This window comes from Hoplias malabaricus, chromosome 16, assembly GCF_029633855.1.
Source record: "Hoplias malabaricus isolate fHopMal1 chromosome 16, fHopMal1.hap1, whole genome shotgun sequence".
NCBI lineage: Eukaryota > Metazoa > Chordata > Actinopteri > Characiformes > Erythrinidae > Hoplias > Hoplias malabaricus.
Genome location: NC_089815.1, coordinates 16,450,964 through 16,466,852, shown reverse-complemented (window position 1 = coordinate 16,466,852; position 15,889 = coordinate 16,450,964). Strand labels below are relative to the sequence as shown.

The 15,889-nt window shown below is 40.0% G+C and overlaps 1 protein-coding gene across 3 annotated transcripts in view; it reads left to right on the top strand.

Moving 5' to 3' along the window:
• The window catches only part of nfia (nuclear factor I/A), a 179,356-nt gene extending 165,384 nt beyond the window's left edge, over positions 1 to 13,972 (top strand). For all 3 annotated transcript variants that reach the window (XM_066647148.1, XM_066647147.1, XM_066647149.1), the window contains one exon: positions 8,097 to 13,972. In XM_066647148.1, the coding sequence (XP_066503245.1) occupies positions 8,097 to 8,111 (15 nt within the window). In that variant the 3' untranslated portion in view covers positions 8,112 to 13,972. The remainder of the gene's footprint in view (positions 1 to 8,096) is intronic.
• Positions 13,973 to 15,889: the final 1,917 nt, after the last annotated feature.

Sequence of the window (15,889 nt, the reverse complement as noted above, 5' to 3'; positions counted from 1 at the left end):
ATAGATATTTCTTAAATTGTAAAATAATACATTACAGTCCTTAAGCCCCGCATAATGCTTTCAGGATAAAGAATATGAATCAGCATGAACCCTTGAGTGTGAGTTGTTTTGAATGGACTAATAGAGCACTGTGAAGCTTCCGATTGTGAAGCGTAAATAAGTAATGTTGTAAATGTCCCATGGGGAAAGGGGGATAAGAGGGTGGTTTGGGCTGGGACTGGCTTTTTGAGCGCCACTCTCCGGGCCGGGGTTGGTTTGCATTACATGAGGCTGAATTCCTCCGAGATGACACTCATCTGAAGGCACTTTAGCCGACCCGCTGAGTCAGCACTATGCCAGGCTGATGAGATTACTCCTGCCATTGACAGGGAGTTAAAGGAACAGGCAAAGATTCCCTCTCTCTCTCTCTCTCTCTCTCTCTCTCTCTCAAATTTTCTTTTCTCTTCTCTCTCACACTCTTTCATTTCCTTATCTCTGCTCTTGTCTCTTACTATTTATCTCTGTGGTTTCTCCCCATTTGCCCTTCTTTCTTTTATCTGTTCACTCAGTCCTCTCTGTTATGATATACCTTTGTTATTCTTTACTTTAACAGTCTCTGTCTCATCCTGCTCTTTCTCTGTCTGCTTTTTATTTTTCCTTTCTCATTCTGTGTTTTCTGATTCTTATTAGGTTTCTTCCACTGTCTCATAATAGATACTGTGTGTGTGTGTGTGTGTGTGTGTGTGAGAGAGAGAGAGAGAGAGAGAGAGAGAGAGAGAGAGAGAGAGAGAGAGAGAGAGAGAGAGAGAGAGAGAGAGAATTATTAAGTAATTCCTACCTTCCCCCTCTTTTACATTAAATCAGATTTCACCTTGAAGGCTTTCAGACGGAACACTTAAGTCTGTTGCAGATCACACAGCTGTTTGTCCATTACAACAAGTTGCAGTTGTACTGGGATGATGTGAAACATATACACTGCACTGGACTGATTAGTGGATATTTAAAGTTAACTACAGGCTGACAGTGCATTCTTTTCTTCCCATCATGTAAATGGAGATGGGGTGGATATTTAGATATTACACGGTCTATATTGTGATAAATTATGTCACACAGCCTTTCGGAATATAGGGAAGAATACACTTTTAGAATGTTGAACAACTGCACATACCACATAAATACAAAGATGAATCTGTCAATAACAGCCAGCAGTGGTGAATATCTTCATAAAATTAGTTTTGTACATTTTTTTATGCAGTGGCACAGAGGCACAACGGGTAGTGGATTATGAACCCGGCCTCAGGTCACTGTTGGTGAGGAGTTTGATGTGTTCTCTCTGTGTCTGGCTGGATCTCCGCTGGCTGCTCTGGTTCCTTCCCACAGTCCAGAAACACATGACAGAATATGGACACAAGAAGTTTCCATATGTGTGAGTGTGGGACGTGATGGACTGGTGCCCCTTCCAGGGTGTGTTTCTGCCTTGTGCCCAATGATTCTAGGTAGGCTCTGGACCCACCGTGATCCTAAACAGGATGAAGCGATTAGAGAAAACGAATGACTGAAAAAGATTTTAGAAACTTTTCTTCCAAGAGCTCATTTAAATTCAGAAGTAATATTATTCATTTATTGATAAAATTAATTAATTCTTTCATTCATTATCTGTAACCGCTTATCCAGTTCAGGGTCGGGGTGGGTCCAGAGCCTGGCTGGAACACACCTGGAGGGGCCACCAATCCTTCGCACGGTGACACTCACACTCACAACTATGGACACTTTGTTTTTGGACTGTGGGAGGAAACCGGAGCACCCGGGGGAAACCCACGCGGACATGGGGAGAACACAGCAAACGTCTCATAGTCACTTGGAGAAGGGCTTGAATCCTTAGCCCCAGGACCCTGGAGCTGTGTGACTGTGACACTAGCTGCTGCACCCCCGTGCCACCCTACTGATAACATGATTTATTGAAAAAAGATAATAATTTGATTGGCCACAATGAAACAACATAAATAAGTTCTAGTAAATTTAGATGAATATGAATATTAAGTTTAGAATAAATTCATATTTCCTCTTTTTTTTTTACACAGCATATATAATTGTTGAATACTGCACAATATTATTCTCTGATCTTTCTTTTGCCTTTTTTTAATCATTCATTCTCTCTATCTGTCTCTCTTACTATCTCTCTCTCATAAGTGAAAGGCATTGTTTCAGAGCATGTTCTATATATTTCTTAGAGATAGAAGGAGGGAGAAATAAGAGGTTTCTCTCCTGCTCTCCACCCTGCAGCTGTACAGACAGGCCCTGACCCCTCACACAAATACACACACCCCCACATGGAGCAACACACTCACACGCTCAGGGATAACCTATACCGTCGGGTTCTAAACAAGCTTTAACACACTTTAGGCCAAAGAGTGGTGTGGGGTGTTATGTGAGAAGAGGAGGAGATAAGTAGTGAGATGAAATGAGAAAACAAGAGGGGAGAGGAGAAGTGAGGAGGCTGTGAGAGGGGAAAAAAGGAAAAAAAATTAAAATCGTCTTTATTTCTATCCACAGTGACCTGAGGTTAAGGTCAAATCAAAGACTTCTCATTATGTAAAGTCCCATAAAACCCCCTTTACCACACTTGACTGAAATGTGTGGGGAGACAACAGTATGAGAGGGAAGAGAAAAAAAAAGAAGAAAGGAGTGGTTTAAGGCCCAACAGTATGGTTATGGAGCAGAGGGTGGGAGGAGAGAAAGGCTGTAATTATGAAACCACACAAAAGCAGCTGCTGCTTTTCCTTAGTAAGTGTGGAGAAGCCAGAAACCAGGCTAGGTACAGGATCTCACTGCGGTTTGTATTTCTCTCTCTCTCTCTCTCTCTCTCTCTCTCTCACTCTCTCTCTCAGCCATAAAGACCCCAGGCTGCTGCGGCTGTGTGTTGGCCTTGTGGTCTCCCGCTCCATTTCCATCACACTGCCAAAGCTAAACTATGCTACTTTCCTTCCCCTCTCCATAGCAAGAACAGAATGGATTCTGGTGTTTTATGGTTACAGCTGAGAGTGTTGTTGGCCTCTGCTGTCTTCCCTGTGGCTTACTGTCCTTCTGTGGAGGTCAGATTCAGCCGTTTCTCAGAGCAGCAGTGCACCCTAAGGTTTATGTTACCTCATTGACACCTTCAGAGCCAAGACAAGGGTTTTTTTTCAGTCTTTTGAAAAGCCTTAGGCTGTGGAAAGTTGTTGATAAAATCAACAATATTGATTATGAGGATATGTCACTGGAGTTTTATTATGAGAGTTGGTTTACTGGACTAAAGTGTTCGGTAAGGCTCTGTTGTCTTCATTCTGACTGGTTGCATTACAGAAAGTCTTGCTTCATTAAGAAATTAAAACCAATACAGACAGATACTTCAATGCCAACAGGAAGGAGAGAGGTAGAACTGTAGAAAATAAAAGAGAAGTAAATTGCTCAAATAACATTTCGTGAGTTAATCAATAGTTAATCAGTAGTGTTGACATAAACAATAGTCATTGTTTCAACTCTAGAAATTACTAATTATTAGCTGATTTAATTCAGGGAAACAGCAGACTACACAGGGAAAAGGTGCTGTCAAGTCCCATGTCGATAGTTGCAGCACCTTTTGTCAGTAGACATTTTAAGGTGATTATGTGGTGATTCTCATTACATACACAAGCAAAAATGGAAGAGCTTCAAGTTCTGATTTTCTTTCTATTCAGCATTTGTTTTTATTCACCACTAATTCCTTACTTCCAACAGTTACCTTTTAATTGTGTGATCATTCCTAGCCCTAACCCACCTGAATCCTGTGATACACCACCTATAAGATCTTATTTTTTTAGTAAGGACCATGCCCGCAAGGCGGAAATGGGGAGATGAGTGAAGTTTTTGGGGAAGATTTCAGAGTGGTTTTGGAAGGTGTATGAAGCCTTTTTTTATTAAAATTTTACATTAGAACACTGAAAATAAGTTTAAAGTTGAATTTTATTTTTAAAAATATTTGCCCATTTGTAATATCACGGCAGCAACACGTTCTAAAAAAAAAGGTAGAGACGGGGCAGATTTACCACTTTGCTGCATCGCCACTTCTTTTAACAACACATTGTAAAAGTTTGGGAACTGAGGAAACCTGTTGCTATAGTTCTGAACTAAAAATCTTTTCTTCTTACTGAAATAAGCAAGGACTTTCCCAATAAAAGACAAGATTTTGATGGCAGCATGTTGCTCCCAAACCTTCACAGATGGTCAATTCACCCATGCCATTGCACTTATGTATACCCATACCATCACGGTTGTTGGCTTTTTAACGGCGCACTTATAACAACCCAGATGGTCGCTCTCTTGAGATGTCGACGATTCTCTCTCTCTCTCTCTCTCTCTCTCTCTCTCTCTCTGTGTGTGTGTGTGTGTGTGTGTGTGTGTGCGCCTCTGTAACAAAATGCAATATGGATGCTCAGGCACGTTTCACTTAAAAATAATTGACAAAATGTGTGATTAACAGTGTAACCATATCATGTCTGGTCATCTGATCTAGTGAGTTTCAGGTTCAAAATGAGTTTTGGCTTGCCCAAGGTTTGGATTCTCAGTTTCATTCGACCTGGGTCTGGGTTCCAGCTCAAAGTTCTTGGACTACATTTTGGTACAAAACAAAAAATTGAAGCCAGAGTGTGCCCATGTTACCTGTTGAATCAGTTGTGTTGGAGCAGACAGTGCACCACAGTGTGCATCACAGGCTCATATGGACAGATTCTGATGATCACAGTCCTTGCCAAACTGCTCTCAGGTCAGCTCTAAAGGAAGCAGTGTTTTTCAGCAGCACACATGGAAGGGATCATCTGAGTATGGGGTGGTGGAGTGTGTGGAGCATTCCTGTGGCTGTGAGACACACCGCACTGTGGGCTCCTGGAGCTCAGCAGAGCACACACTGCACTGCATATGTGGCTGAGGGAGACGCTTCTGCTTCTGCTCCTAATCACAGCAATGATTTGGGGCTGCTACCAGAGAGAGAGGGAGGGGGTGGGAGGGAATCTGTGTGAACTTGCATGTGTGCAAAACCGTTTAAATTCTTAAACTATGCTGTAGCTCAGTTATACCAGGCTTTTTTATAAGGTCTTTTATTTGTGGGAAAGTTAAAAATCAGTGTGTTGTGTTGGTACTTTGGCACATTTTCTGTGCCTTTGCTCATTGCTCATTTTGACTTTGATCATGTTGCATGTGTTAGTGCTTTGCTTAAAAAAAGACAGACAAAACCTCATCATTACCAAAAATGAGAAAAGACAGTGTAGTAATTTCACACCATTTGCCTCCCCCCCCATGATTCTCTCTCGCTCTCCCTCTCCCCCTGCGGTATCTGCTGACTAAATCATACCTGTCAGCACACTGTGTCGAGCTGTAACACTACCCCACTGTCTGCACACTTACAGGGGAAATATGGGAGACAACCTTTCATGCTTATTCTATCCCCCACCCTCTCTGTGTATATTTGACTCTCTTTTTTTCCTCTCCCCTATATTTCTCTCTCTCTCTCTCTTTCTTTCTTTCTTTCCCTTTTTCTCCTTTTCTTTCTCTCTCCCTGCCTGGATAGCCCTGAAGTCTTCTCAGGACAAGGGGGAAAGAGGGAGGGAGTCAAGGAGAGGGAGAGAGAGAGAGAGAGGGGGGAAAAGTTTGAGAGCAGACAAGCAGCTAGACAAAGACACAGGGAAGCTGCAGTGAGGCTGAGAGCAGAAGTCCCGAGTCAGCAACTTCTATTGATTAAAAACTAACCTTCTACTCTCTCCACCGCGCTCACGGCCAGCCTGAGAATTTAAACAAGTCATGAGCCCCCCACTCAGTCTGTGTGTGTGTGTGTGTGTGTGTGTGTGTGTGCACGCAATGGATTCTTCCAGCCTGCTACAACCATCTAAAATTAAAAAATAACAAACTTGGATTCAAGTGCTAGTCTCTGACACTCGAGATTCTAGAACAACCAAATACTGACATTCTGGATTCTAGAACTGTACTGAGATTTGCAGCAATTCAGTAACAATTCTCTTCACAGTGACTGGCTACAAAGTTCTCAAGTGTATCTATATCTGCTTTTGGATTGGTGGATGCGGTCTGTGTTGTGTGTGTGAGAGAGAAAGAGAGAAGGCGTGTGTGTGTGCTGTTCTCTAAACCAATAGTGAGAGTGCGCTTGCGTAGGTTTATACCGGGACCAGGTCGGGCGGATGAGGCAGGAACACTGGCCTTTGAGAGAGGACTGATAAAAGGATGGAAAGGCTCTGGGAAAGAGGAATAAAAACGAGGGGGAGAGGGAAGAGGAAGAAAGAAGGATGGTAAAGAGCCGTGGCCTTGCTAATGATAGTCACGTATACGGCTGTCTGGTTGTCCCTGGCAACCAGACATGATGTAACACCAGGATGAACTTGAACTTGGAGGGAGGGGAGGGGATGGGAGATCGGAGAGAGGGAGCAAGAGAAGGAGGGAGAGGTAGCAAGAGAGGGAGGGAGGAGAGGGCTCTTTGCTCACTCACTGGAAACGTGAACAATGGAGCAGGGCGATCAATAAAGCCCATTTCACTGAAGGATTACAGAGGTGCAGCGGGCTAACCTTGCCCACCAGGCAGGAGACTAGACCGCTAGTGGAAACAGCCTTTTCCCTGCTTCTGCAGTGAGAACAAGCAGGGCAGAAGGCAGTGCAGAGAGAGAGAGAGAGGACAGGGAAAAAGAGAGTGAGCAGCTGGATAGATGCAGGCCCTGCTGTCTAGAGAGAAAGAGAACAAGTATGTACATACATTACTCAGTACCACTGGTGGCACTTGCTTGTGAGTGCAGTGTATAAAGTATAACATTTGAAGTGCTTTGTCAACACTATACATTAATGCAGCAATGTCAATACATTCTTCTCCAAATTAAATTGAGAAGTGGAAGTGGGGCTGAGTTTGGGCCGAGTCCGGGCAGGCCTGTAGTGAGCAATCTAACAGACCACAGACAGAGCCCTTATCTAGACTCTACATGTAAGGTAATCCAGCCTGTTAGACAAGGAGAGGATCATGTTCTCTACAGTTTTTTAAAGCTTTAGAACACTGTTGGGATGATACTTTAAGATTTTCAGTTTGTACAAGCTGGATGCAGCTGTCTCTATTACCACTTTTCCGCTCAAAGAACTCAGTTCAGTTCAAGATTCTTGGAAACTTGGTGCTCTCCAGTGAAGTGCAAGTGGGTGATGGGGGGTTGGGGTTGTTACAAGGGTGCTCGGTTCCAGAATCACTGTGAATTAATTCAGTACTGAGTTCAGCCAGAGTCACAGATAAAGGATATAGTCATATGGTATCCACCTTTTACAGCAGGTTCTGATACGTGTGTAAATCACGTATTCAGTTCTGAGCTGTTCTATGCAGCTTGTTAACAGTGAGAACAGCAGAGAAATATCCAATACACTTCAAGTCAGACTGGCCACAAAAAACACAAAGACATGGCATTTTTCTACAAGCTGTCGAGGCAAATGTTGCATATGATCGTGTCCAGCTCTACTGTGACATCACGCTTTATTTGAGGCTCTGTGCTCTTTCTGGAGCTTCTTTAGCTCAACACGGTCACAGACGTCGCCACAGTTTGCGCTGAAGAAACTATTCTTCTTTTGTTCCAGCTGGGAGTGAAGTTTTCTGATTCTGGGACATATTTATGTTGGTGGGAAGATGCCAAGCAGTTTCAATTTAGGTTCATGAATGTGAGCAGAACCACAAAGCAGGATTTCTCAGCAAGATAAAATAAGTGCAAATTTGAGGACTGTCTGGCTAAACTAATAAATCCCACTTTGTGGAATACATGTGGTTTCCTCATTGGTGGAAAAGGGCTTTGAGAAACAATTTCTCGGTACCTTATTTAATTTTTTTTACAAAATATTAATGTAATTATGCAGATAAGCAGTGTTGCTTAAGTCTCTTGTAAATTTCTTTTCTATTCGGTCGTTTTACTTGCTGCTGTAGCTCCTTATGGGTAAATAGACAGATCAACTAAAGGAAATTACAGTTAACACTTCCCAATAACTATAAATGATTTTTTATGAGTACAAATCCAATACACACATTACTCTGTGCAACTCTTCTAACCATCTCGATTTTTCCCCTCTCTGTCTTTCAGTGGTACCTGGGCTAAAGACTCCAGACTCGGACCGGCCACTCCCGAGCTCAGTTGTCCCCCACTGTCTCCCCTGAGTGTGACCCGCAAACATGTCCACCAGTGTGACGCGCCAGGAGCCGCTCGTTGCCCCAGCACCTGACAGACCCACAGCATGGCTACAGCAGAACCCAAGAACCAGTCAACTCGAATTGCTTACAACCAACACACAGTATATCTATATAGCCCACATGTATTCCTCCAGATGTATGGTTTCAATGCCTATATCCATATATAGTAACTGCCCAGCTCTTTCCTCATCTGGAGAGGGAGCTTAAACAAGGAGAGCTATAATTTACTCACAAACATGCATGATTTTCTTTTTCTGCTTTATTTTTTTCTATTTTTGTTTTGTTTTTGGCTTGCCCTCTCGGCCAGAGAAGGACAACATTTAACAAGCTTCCCTCAGTCTGCCACCCATCACCGTCGAGAGGTCCCAAAGCCAAGTTCTTCAACAATATTTTCTGAATTTGGTGCAGTTTTACTGAATTTTGTGCTTGTGACCATTCTGGATTGAGTCTGTTGGCACGTTCTGTGTCCACCCGTGCTTGGTAGGATCTGATGGATTTTTGGGTTAAAAATTTAAAAAACAAAAAACAAACAAAAAAAAAACAAAAAAACTTGGTTCTAATGGTTGACTTCATGCAGAGGTATTTTTTACCTGGATCAGACTGCACCAGCTAAAGCCTCTCTTTGACTCTTTAAGTCTGCTCTGGCCAGGACAATCACCTCCATGCCCACCTTCATCGCCATGCACACGGTCCAAAAAGTCCTCAGAGGACTTCCAATGCTGACAAACCGCAGCTAGAGGAAGAAACTCCCCTTATACCTTTGTGTTTTCTGTCATGGGGGTTGGGGGGGGGGTGCAGGGAGTGGAAGATCACTGATGGTGATGATGTTCAGTATCAGTCAACCAGGTGAATTAACATGAGCTCAGAAGGCTACAAAATGAAGTATTCAAATGGGAGATTTTGGGGTTTAACAGAAAAAAAAAAATCTCTCATGTGGGAGTCATGTTCATATTTTGTTTTTGTATAGAGTCGTTTTCAGTTGTTTCTAATACACCACAGGTCTGTACAACACTAGAGAAAAACAAAGGACGGATAGAAACGAGTGAGCTTCCATTACCTGAAAAAATAGACAACCATAATTGGAGGTAAACAGTGGAATTTTGAATTGAGGAAAGTGCAATTTTGTTGGATAGCTGTTTGATTGTGAAATATCTTTGTAAGATAGGTTGTTGCAACGATTGTTGAAAAGTATATATATATTTTTTTTTTCTTCCTAGTCCGTTCACACCTCTGGGACTCTAAAATATTGGGGTACAAAAAGTAGAACAAATAGCCTTGAAAGAAATAAGGGGAGCTGTACTTGCTTTTTGTATTCTTTTATGTTTGTTTGTTCATCTTTGTGAATTCGTTAGTATCGTTGAACAAATATCCCTTTAAGAAATATTGCCATTTAAACAATCAATTTTTAAACCTTCTGGGCATGTTCAAGTTAGACTGCTGTGCTAGTTCCTTTCCAAAACACTAAGCTAATTAACAGATTTTAATGAAGCACATAATCTAGGAGCAGTATCCATTCTTAATTTCTCATCAGGCAAAAATGTAACCAACCGTATCAGTAGATTATCGCCAGCTTTCAGTGGAAGAGTTGAAGCACTGCTTCACCCATTGCTGGGAGGCACTCGTGCTTGTGTGTTTGGAACACTAACCTGGGGTCAGTTTTTGTTTCATATCTTAATAATGTAGACAGGGAAAGGCTGGTCCAAGAACAGCACTCTAACCCTGAGCCCCTCTACGCAAACAGAAGGCTCTTTATTCTTCTGCCTGTTGTTTAACTCCAGGCTGTTGGTCATTACCAGGGTTAAGCATTAAAAAAAAGACATGAGATATGATTAAGATCGCAACTACAAGAGCGAAGCTTTTTTCTTATTCATTTGCTTTGCATTCAATTGAAATGTATTGTTTGTTTTTTATTTGACGTCTGCTTTTCTTTCGCTTCTTACAATTCTTAAATAACGTAATACAACACTTAACAACGGATTCATCCATACTTGATCAGATTTCAAAAAATGACAAAAAAGCAATTCAAACTTTTAAAAGGTGCATGTAGTCGTGTTAGTGACAGATTTTTACCTAGATTATGTAGAGTAGTGTGGATAAAGACACAATATTGTAATCCCAACGCCAGGCACTTGCCAGTAGAGTATTTGTTTGGCTCCTTAAAAGAAAGGTATTTTTACTACTGTCCTCACAATCGACCAGCTGAACGTCTTTGTGACTCTCCTTTGCTTCTTACCTTATCCCTCACTTCTCGTCCCTTAAAAAACAATCACTCTTGTTTATGTTTTCCTCTCAAGCAGAGTGTTTCACTTTCTCCTCTAAAATTGCACGGAAGCAATGGTTCCTCATCAATGTGCCTTGAGCGATGGTCTAGTCCTGAGTTGATGCACAGGCTGCAATGCGGAGAACTATTTTTTTTTGTTTTTTTTGGAAATTCTTCCTGATCTTTCCCATTGGTCTCCTGCAGAGAGTGAAACAGGTGTTAATGCTAATAGCCTTTGCTAACAGTAACACAGAGGATTACTTACTACCTGCCCTTTTTTCTCGTGCTCATCAGCGTGTGTCCCGGGCTCCCAGGCCTCATGATGCAACATCCTGGTGCTGTGTGTGTACAAGACTGAAAAATCTCACCTCAGTCTGGTACCGAAGACCGTTTAATCAGTCAAGTGTTATTCCCGCTTCGGGCCCCAGTAGCTGTACTGTGAAGTAGACATTTATTAGTGTAACTGTTAGAGTCATAGCCCCAGGCCCTATTCATGCCCCTTATTCTGGTAGTGTTAACACTAATGTGTTGTTATTTATGGATGTTGCTGCAATTTCTAAATTGAAACTACTTTTTTTTTTTTTTTTTTTTTTTTTTATTCTTCCTGTTTTCGTTCCCAGAACAATAAGGAAAAAAAACATTAATATGCAATACTTGCTTGCACTCATGTAGAGGTAGTCTTTTTTTTTTTTTTTTTTTTAACCAAAGTTAGTATTGCACTTGATCAGCTGGATGCTGGACGTATTCAGCGCTTGATGAAATCTGCAGGAGATCTCCTGGCGTCCACACCAGCCTTGTTCGGGGTATTCTACTTTCTTTGTGCTTAACATTAATGACCATTCATTTATTATTCATATATTAGGATCATCCTTTCTTTCTTTTTCTTTCTTTTTTCTTTGTTTTGGTCACAAGCAAGCCTTAAATCAAGGATATTTCCTCTCCATCACAACAAACCACATTTATGACGTACAGGCTTCAAAACAGGAACAAAAGAAAATGTAAAACGATTAAAATGAATATGCCCACTTTTATGTACATTTTGACAAACTTCCATGTTTTATTAACTGTTTACCTGTTTTCTTGTTTGTTGCATATATATCATTTAACAGAAAGAATATTGGGGGAAATATTCCAATCGTCTGATATGATGGTTTAGTAGTTACACTCGTGTGGGTTCTCTTTTCTTTTTTTATAGTGTGACAGTTTTGTTTTTTCATTGTTCTTGCCTACCCTTTAGTAATGAGTTGGGCATTACTTTCTTAATTATCTGCACTAAATATGGAATAATGACAATTGTGAGAATAAAATAAAAAAAAATCATCAAAAAGAAAAAAAAAAACAGCTTCCAGGGCTTACATGAGCGAAGGGAAAAAATTATGATTGCACGGACATTTTTTGTCACAAAAACTCGTTTCAAGCAGCCTAGCATCTAATCAGCAAGATATTTGGCTGTGTGTGTGTAAGATAATGACAAAATTGCACCCTTTTTAAAGAAAGACAAAAAAGAGAAAAAGAATATAAAAGCAATAGTTTGGGCAGTCTGTTTTGTTCTTGTGTTGTGTGTGTACTTTTAGTTTTTGACCTTTGTTTTGTTTTTTTGGGGTTATTTTGGAGGGGGGTATAAAAGAGGAGTTGAGGGGAAGAAGCTGATCAAAATGGATTTGAGAAATCAGACAGAGAAGACAGCGAGGACACAAGCCTCTGAGTATGGGAGATGTGTTGTTTGTATATTGTATAGTTTTATTAATTACACTGATTTTAAAGCTGCCCTATTTTATAATGCAGGACTTTTGTAACATTGATTAAATGAGGAAAAACTAGTGTTGTGAATTTTCTCATCGTTTGTAATAAGGCCACATTAATAGAACTGGTTTTGTTTGTTCTCTGGGGAACTGGATTTAAGTTGAAAACTTTCCTGTTTCCTGATTTATTTTTTTTTCTTTTGCTTTCCTTTTTTGTATGTATTTAAATACTATTTTTTTCTTCTTTTGATGGTATAGAGTATTCCTATACTTGAAAAGTATAAGGTATTGAGGTGAACGCCCCATTGTAAATGGATGTTACAAGTATGCTTGCTGTATGTTTTGAAGGTTCTTTGTTGCATCAGTGTTGATGAAGCTAAATCTAGGTAATTCTGAGGATGTTGGTTAAGTAAAAAGCGTTTTTATGCATTTTAAAATTAGTTTTAGGCAGAAGACAATGACATAGACAGCCAAATGATGCCCCTATTATAAATGCATCTAGGCATCTTTTTTTGTGTTCACCATTCCATGCAGGAAAATAAACAGCTTGATATGCAACATGATTCTTTTACTTTTCCATATAATCCCCCCCCCCCAACCCCCCTTTCTCTCACCTCTGCTAACAAAGCATGGAGTCACAGCAAGCTGGGAAGCATTCTCTCCATTTCACCACTCACTGCAGCAGGACTCCTTATTGACTACACACTCTCACAGTGTTACACAGTTTGCCGATATTCAGTTAGAGTGAGTACACTGTAGGGCTTTTTTTTAAAAACCCTAATAGGAAATACATATTGAAAGGCATTCTTCTCGGCCAAGATGAGGATTTCTTCAATGAATAATTTAATTATATTAATAATTATATATAACGCAGGACAATCTGTGGGTCAGATCGTTCCGCAAAGACTGATGATGCATATAAAACTGCTTTGCGAAACACTGAAAAGTCAGCCACAATTATCTAAATAGATTTAATCCACCAGAATAGTGTCCAGATGTTTTTCTGAACAGCAGACTTAAAAGCATTTATAAAAACCACCATCACCACCTCAACACACCACAACGGAACACACACACATTCCCGTCAATACAGCATTTTCAAATCTATTTCTCATTCCACTGCCTGTGTTACATGTAAACACATGTCCATATTAGGATATGTCACTTTTTCACAAAGCTCATTTTCTGTTCAAACAATAGGCTAGTGCAAGTTGATAAAATTTCAATTAACTAACAATACTACGTCTCTCTTTACAAGCACCATTTTATAACTGCAATCAACACCTGATTAAGGCCTTTTTTCGATTCCTGATGGTTTTGCCATGATGTGAAATTCCCAAAAACAAACTTTCCGGAGTTTGCTGGGCAAGCTGCTAATGCATTCAGATGAATCTTCCCAACATTGTTCATACTCTACCATTACCTTCCATTTCTGTGATTAATTAAGTTATTTATGGCCATTTACAGCATTTTATTTCTTAAATATATACTTAATCTTTGAAGCTCTGCCACCCATGAAACAGGGTTGAATGACATTGCAAAACAGGCTTTTGTCATCATTCATTTGTCCCCATTCTTGTGGGCGTAATGAAGTGTTTCCCCATGTTTATTTGGAGGAAATAAAAGGAAAACTGGCAGAGCTTACAAGGCAAATATCTTATTTGATTATTATCAGGGTAAAGTACAATCACATTACATCGAGCATAAAATACCAAAAAATTAAACCCATTGATGATTTAAAAAAAAAATAAATAAAATGTAATTCCAAACCCCAATTATGATTTTTGACAGACTTGTCCTGGGCTTCAGTCATGCTGGAGCTCGCAGTGCATGGGAAAGTGCATGTGGGGGTGTAAATCTCCCCTTACTCGTGGACAATCAACACTTACTAACAACCTTCTCACATCATATATATTTACAGTTATCTGATTTTATATCCTACTATTGCTTCATGAGTGGTAAAAGACTATAACATGAACAGCGTGTCTTTGAAGTAACTTTTGAAGTACTTCAACCAGTTAAGCTCCACTCACAACTTCCTTCATAGCAACTGTTGCTAAATTGAACACCATGCTCCATGCTATACCAAACTGCTTTACAGACAAAAATCCCATTCAACCTAACATATTTATCTGTGTGTATGCTAGGCTGCAAAGCTGGACTGTGTGGTTATAGCAAAATGAATCTAGCTAGGTTGTAAATTGCACCAGAACTAGCCACCATGCTAACGCTAGCTGGAATACATGACAAACTCTTCTTGAAATGTACTAATAGCAAATAAGAATCAGTTTGTATTGTAATTAATATTGGTCTGTATTTGCTAATAAATCTAAGTTGTGCATCTCAATTTCTTATTAGGTTTAATATGATTTTAGCCAAGCTTATCCAGTCTAGCAACAAATGCCATGAAAGAATCCATTTGTGGGAGCAAATATATGGCTAGGTTTGTTGAAAGAAAGACTTTTGAGGGCAGGTAGTTTAGTTGCAGCTCTGACTCTGTCCAAAAGCTCTACTAATCTCTAACAAAATACATCCCTCTTCTTTTGAGAAACTGTTGGTGCTACTTAGGTTGATAAGATGGAGACTAACAAGATCCAAGCCCATTGCGAGTGATCCTGCTTTTTGACCGCCTAGCAGTCTTATCTGCATGAAAACTATGCACTGATGAAATGAAATGAAATGAAACTATTCTAGACAAAGTTGTCAGAGTTTGGTATCTACCTTCAACTTAAGCCTTTATTATATTTTTTTCAGTTTTTTTTTAGATTTTTTTTTTGTTGAAATTATACTTAACTCAAAAAATGAAAAATAAAGCAAACCAGCATTTTCACTAATATATTTAAAACGATCAATTGTAGTGCCTGTGAAAACCTGTATTATATTGCTCCTCTGAATAACAAATACTACAATTGTTTATAGTTGTTTCGATTATCTTCTCTCAACACCAGTAGCCTTTGCTGTCTGTCAGAACCCTTTGAGTATCACTGATGTACAACAACCATGGACTATAAACTGCATGCTTCTCCATACGCACCTACTAAATCTGTCAATGAATATGACTAAAGGAAAAATATCAAAAGTATACTATTTTAGTCTCTGTTTTTTTATTTCCTTAAAAAAGATGTCTATTTCTTACATTTACTTTCCTTCTAATTTGTTAATCTGCTGTATGTAGTCTAATGGCAATTATCATTATGTACGTCTATAAGTTCATTGGTTCAGGTTATTACTTTTCCTTGTTATTTTTTTTTTTTTGGTGTGGTTTTTTTTTCACCCCTCCACCCACCAAATATGCTTCTTTTCCTTCTTTTAGCATTTTAATCATCCTTATGATCTCATGTGCCATGACGTGTGCCTCTCGTGGTCATACAAAACCTTGGAGATCAGCTCAGAGATCAGACGTTCAGTCAAAACCATTCCCACACTCAGAATGCAGTCTTTACCAAATAATACTACAATAAGGCCAGTTTCACTGGGGTTCATTGGGTAAACCCAAAGAGGTTTTGATTAGATGAGGCATTGTGTGCTCAAGCTGTGAAGAGTAAAAAGAAATCCGATAAGTGATTTTGCTGAAGATGTTCGCTAGCACTAGCCTCTGTGGGTTGTGGATCAATGTTGCTGTCATATACGGTGTGTTCAGCACTATCGGGGACAAAAGAACTTCATTGAAGTGTATGGGGTTTG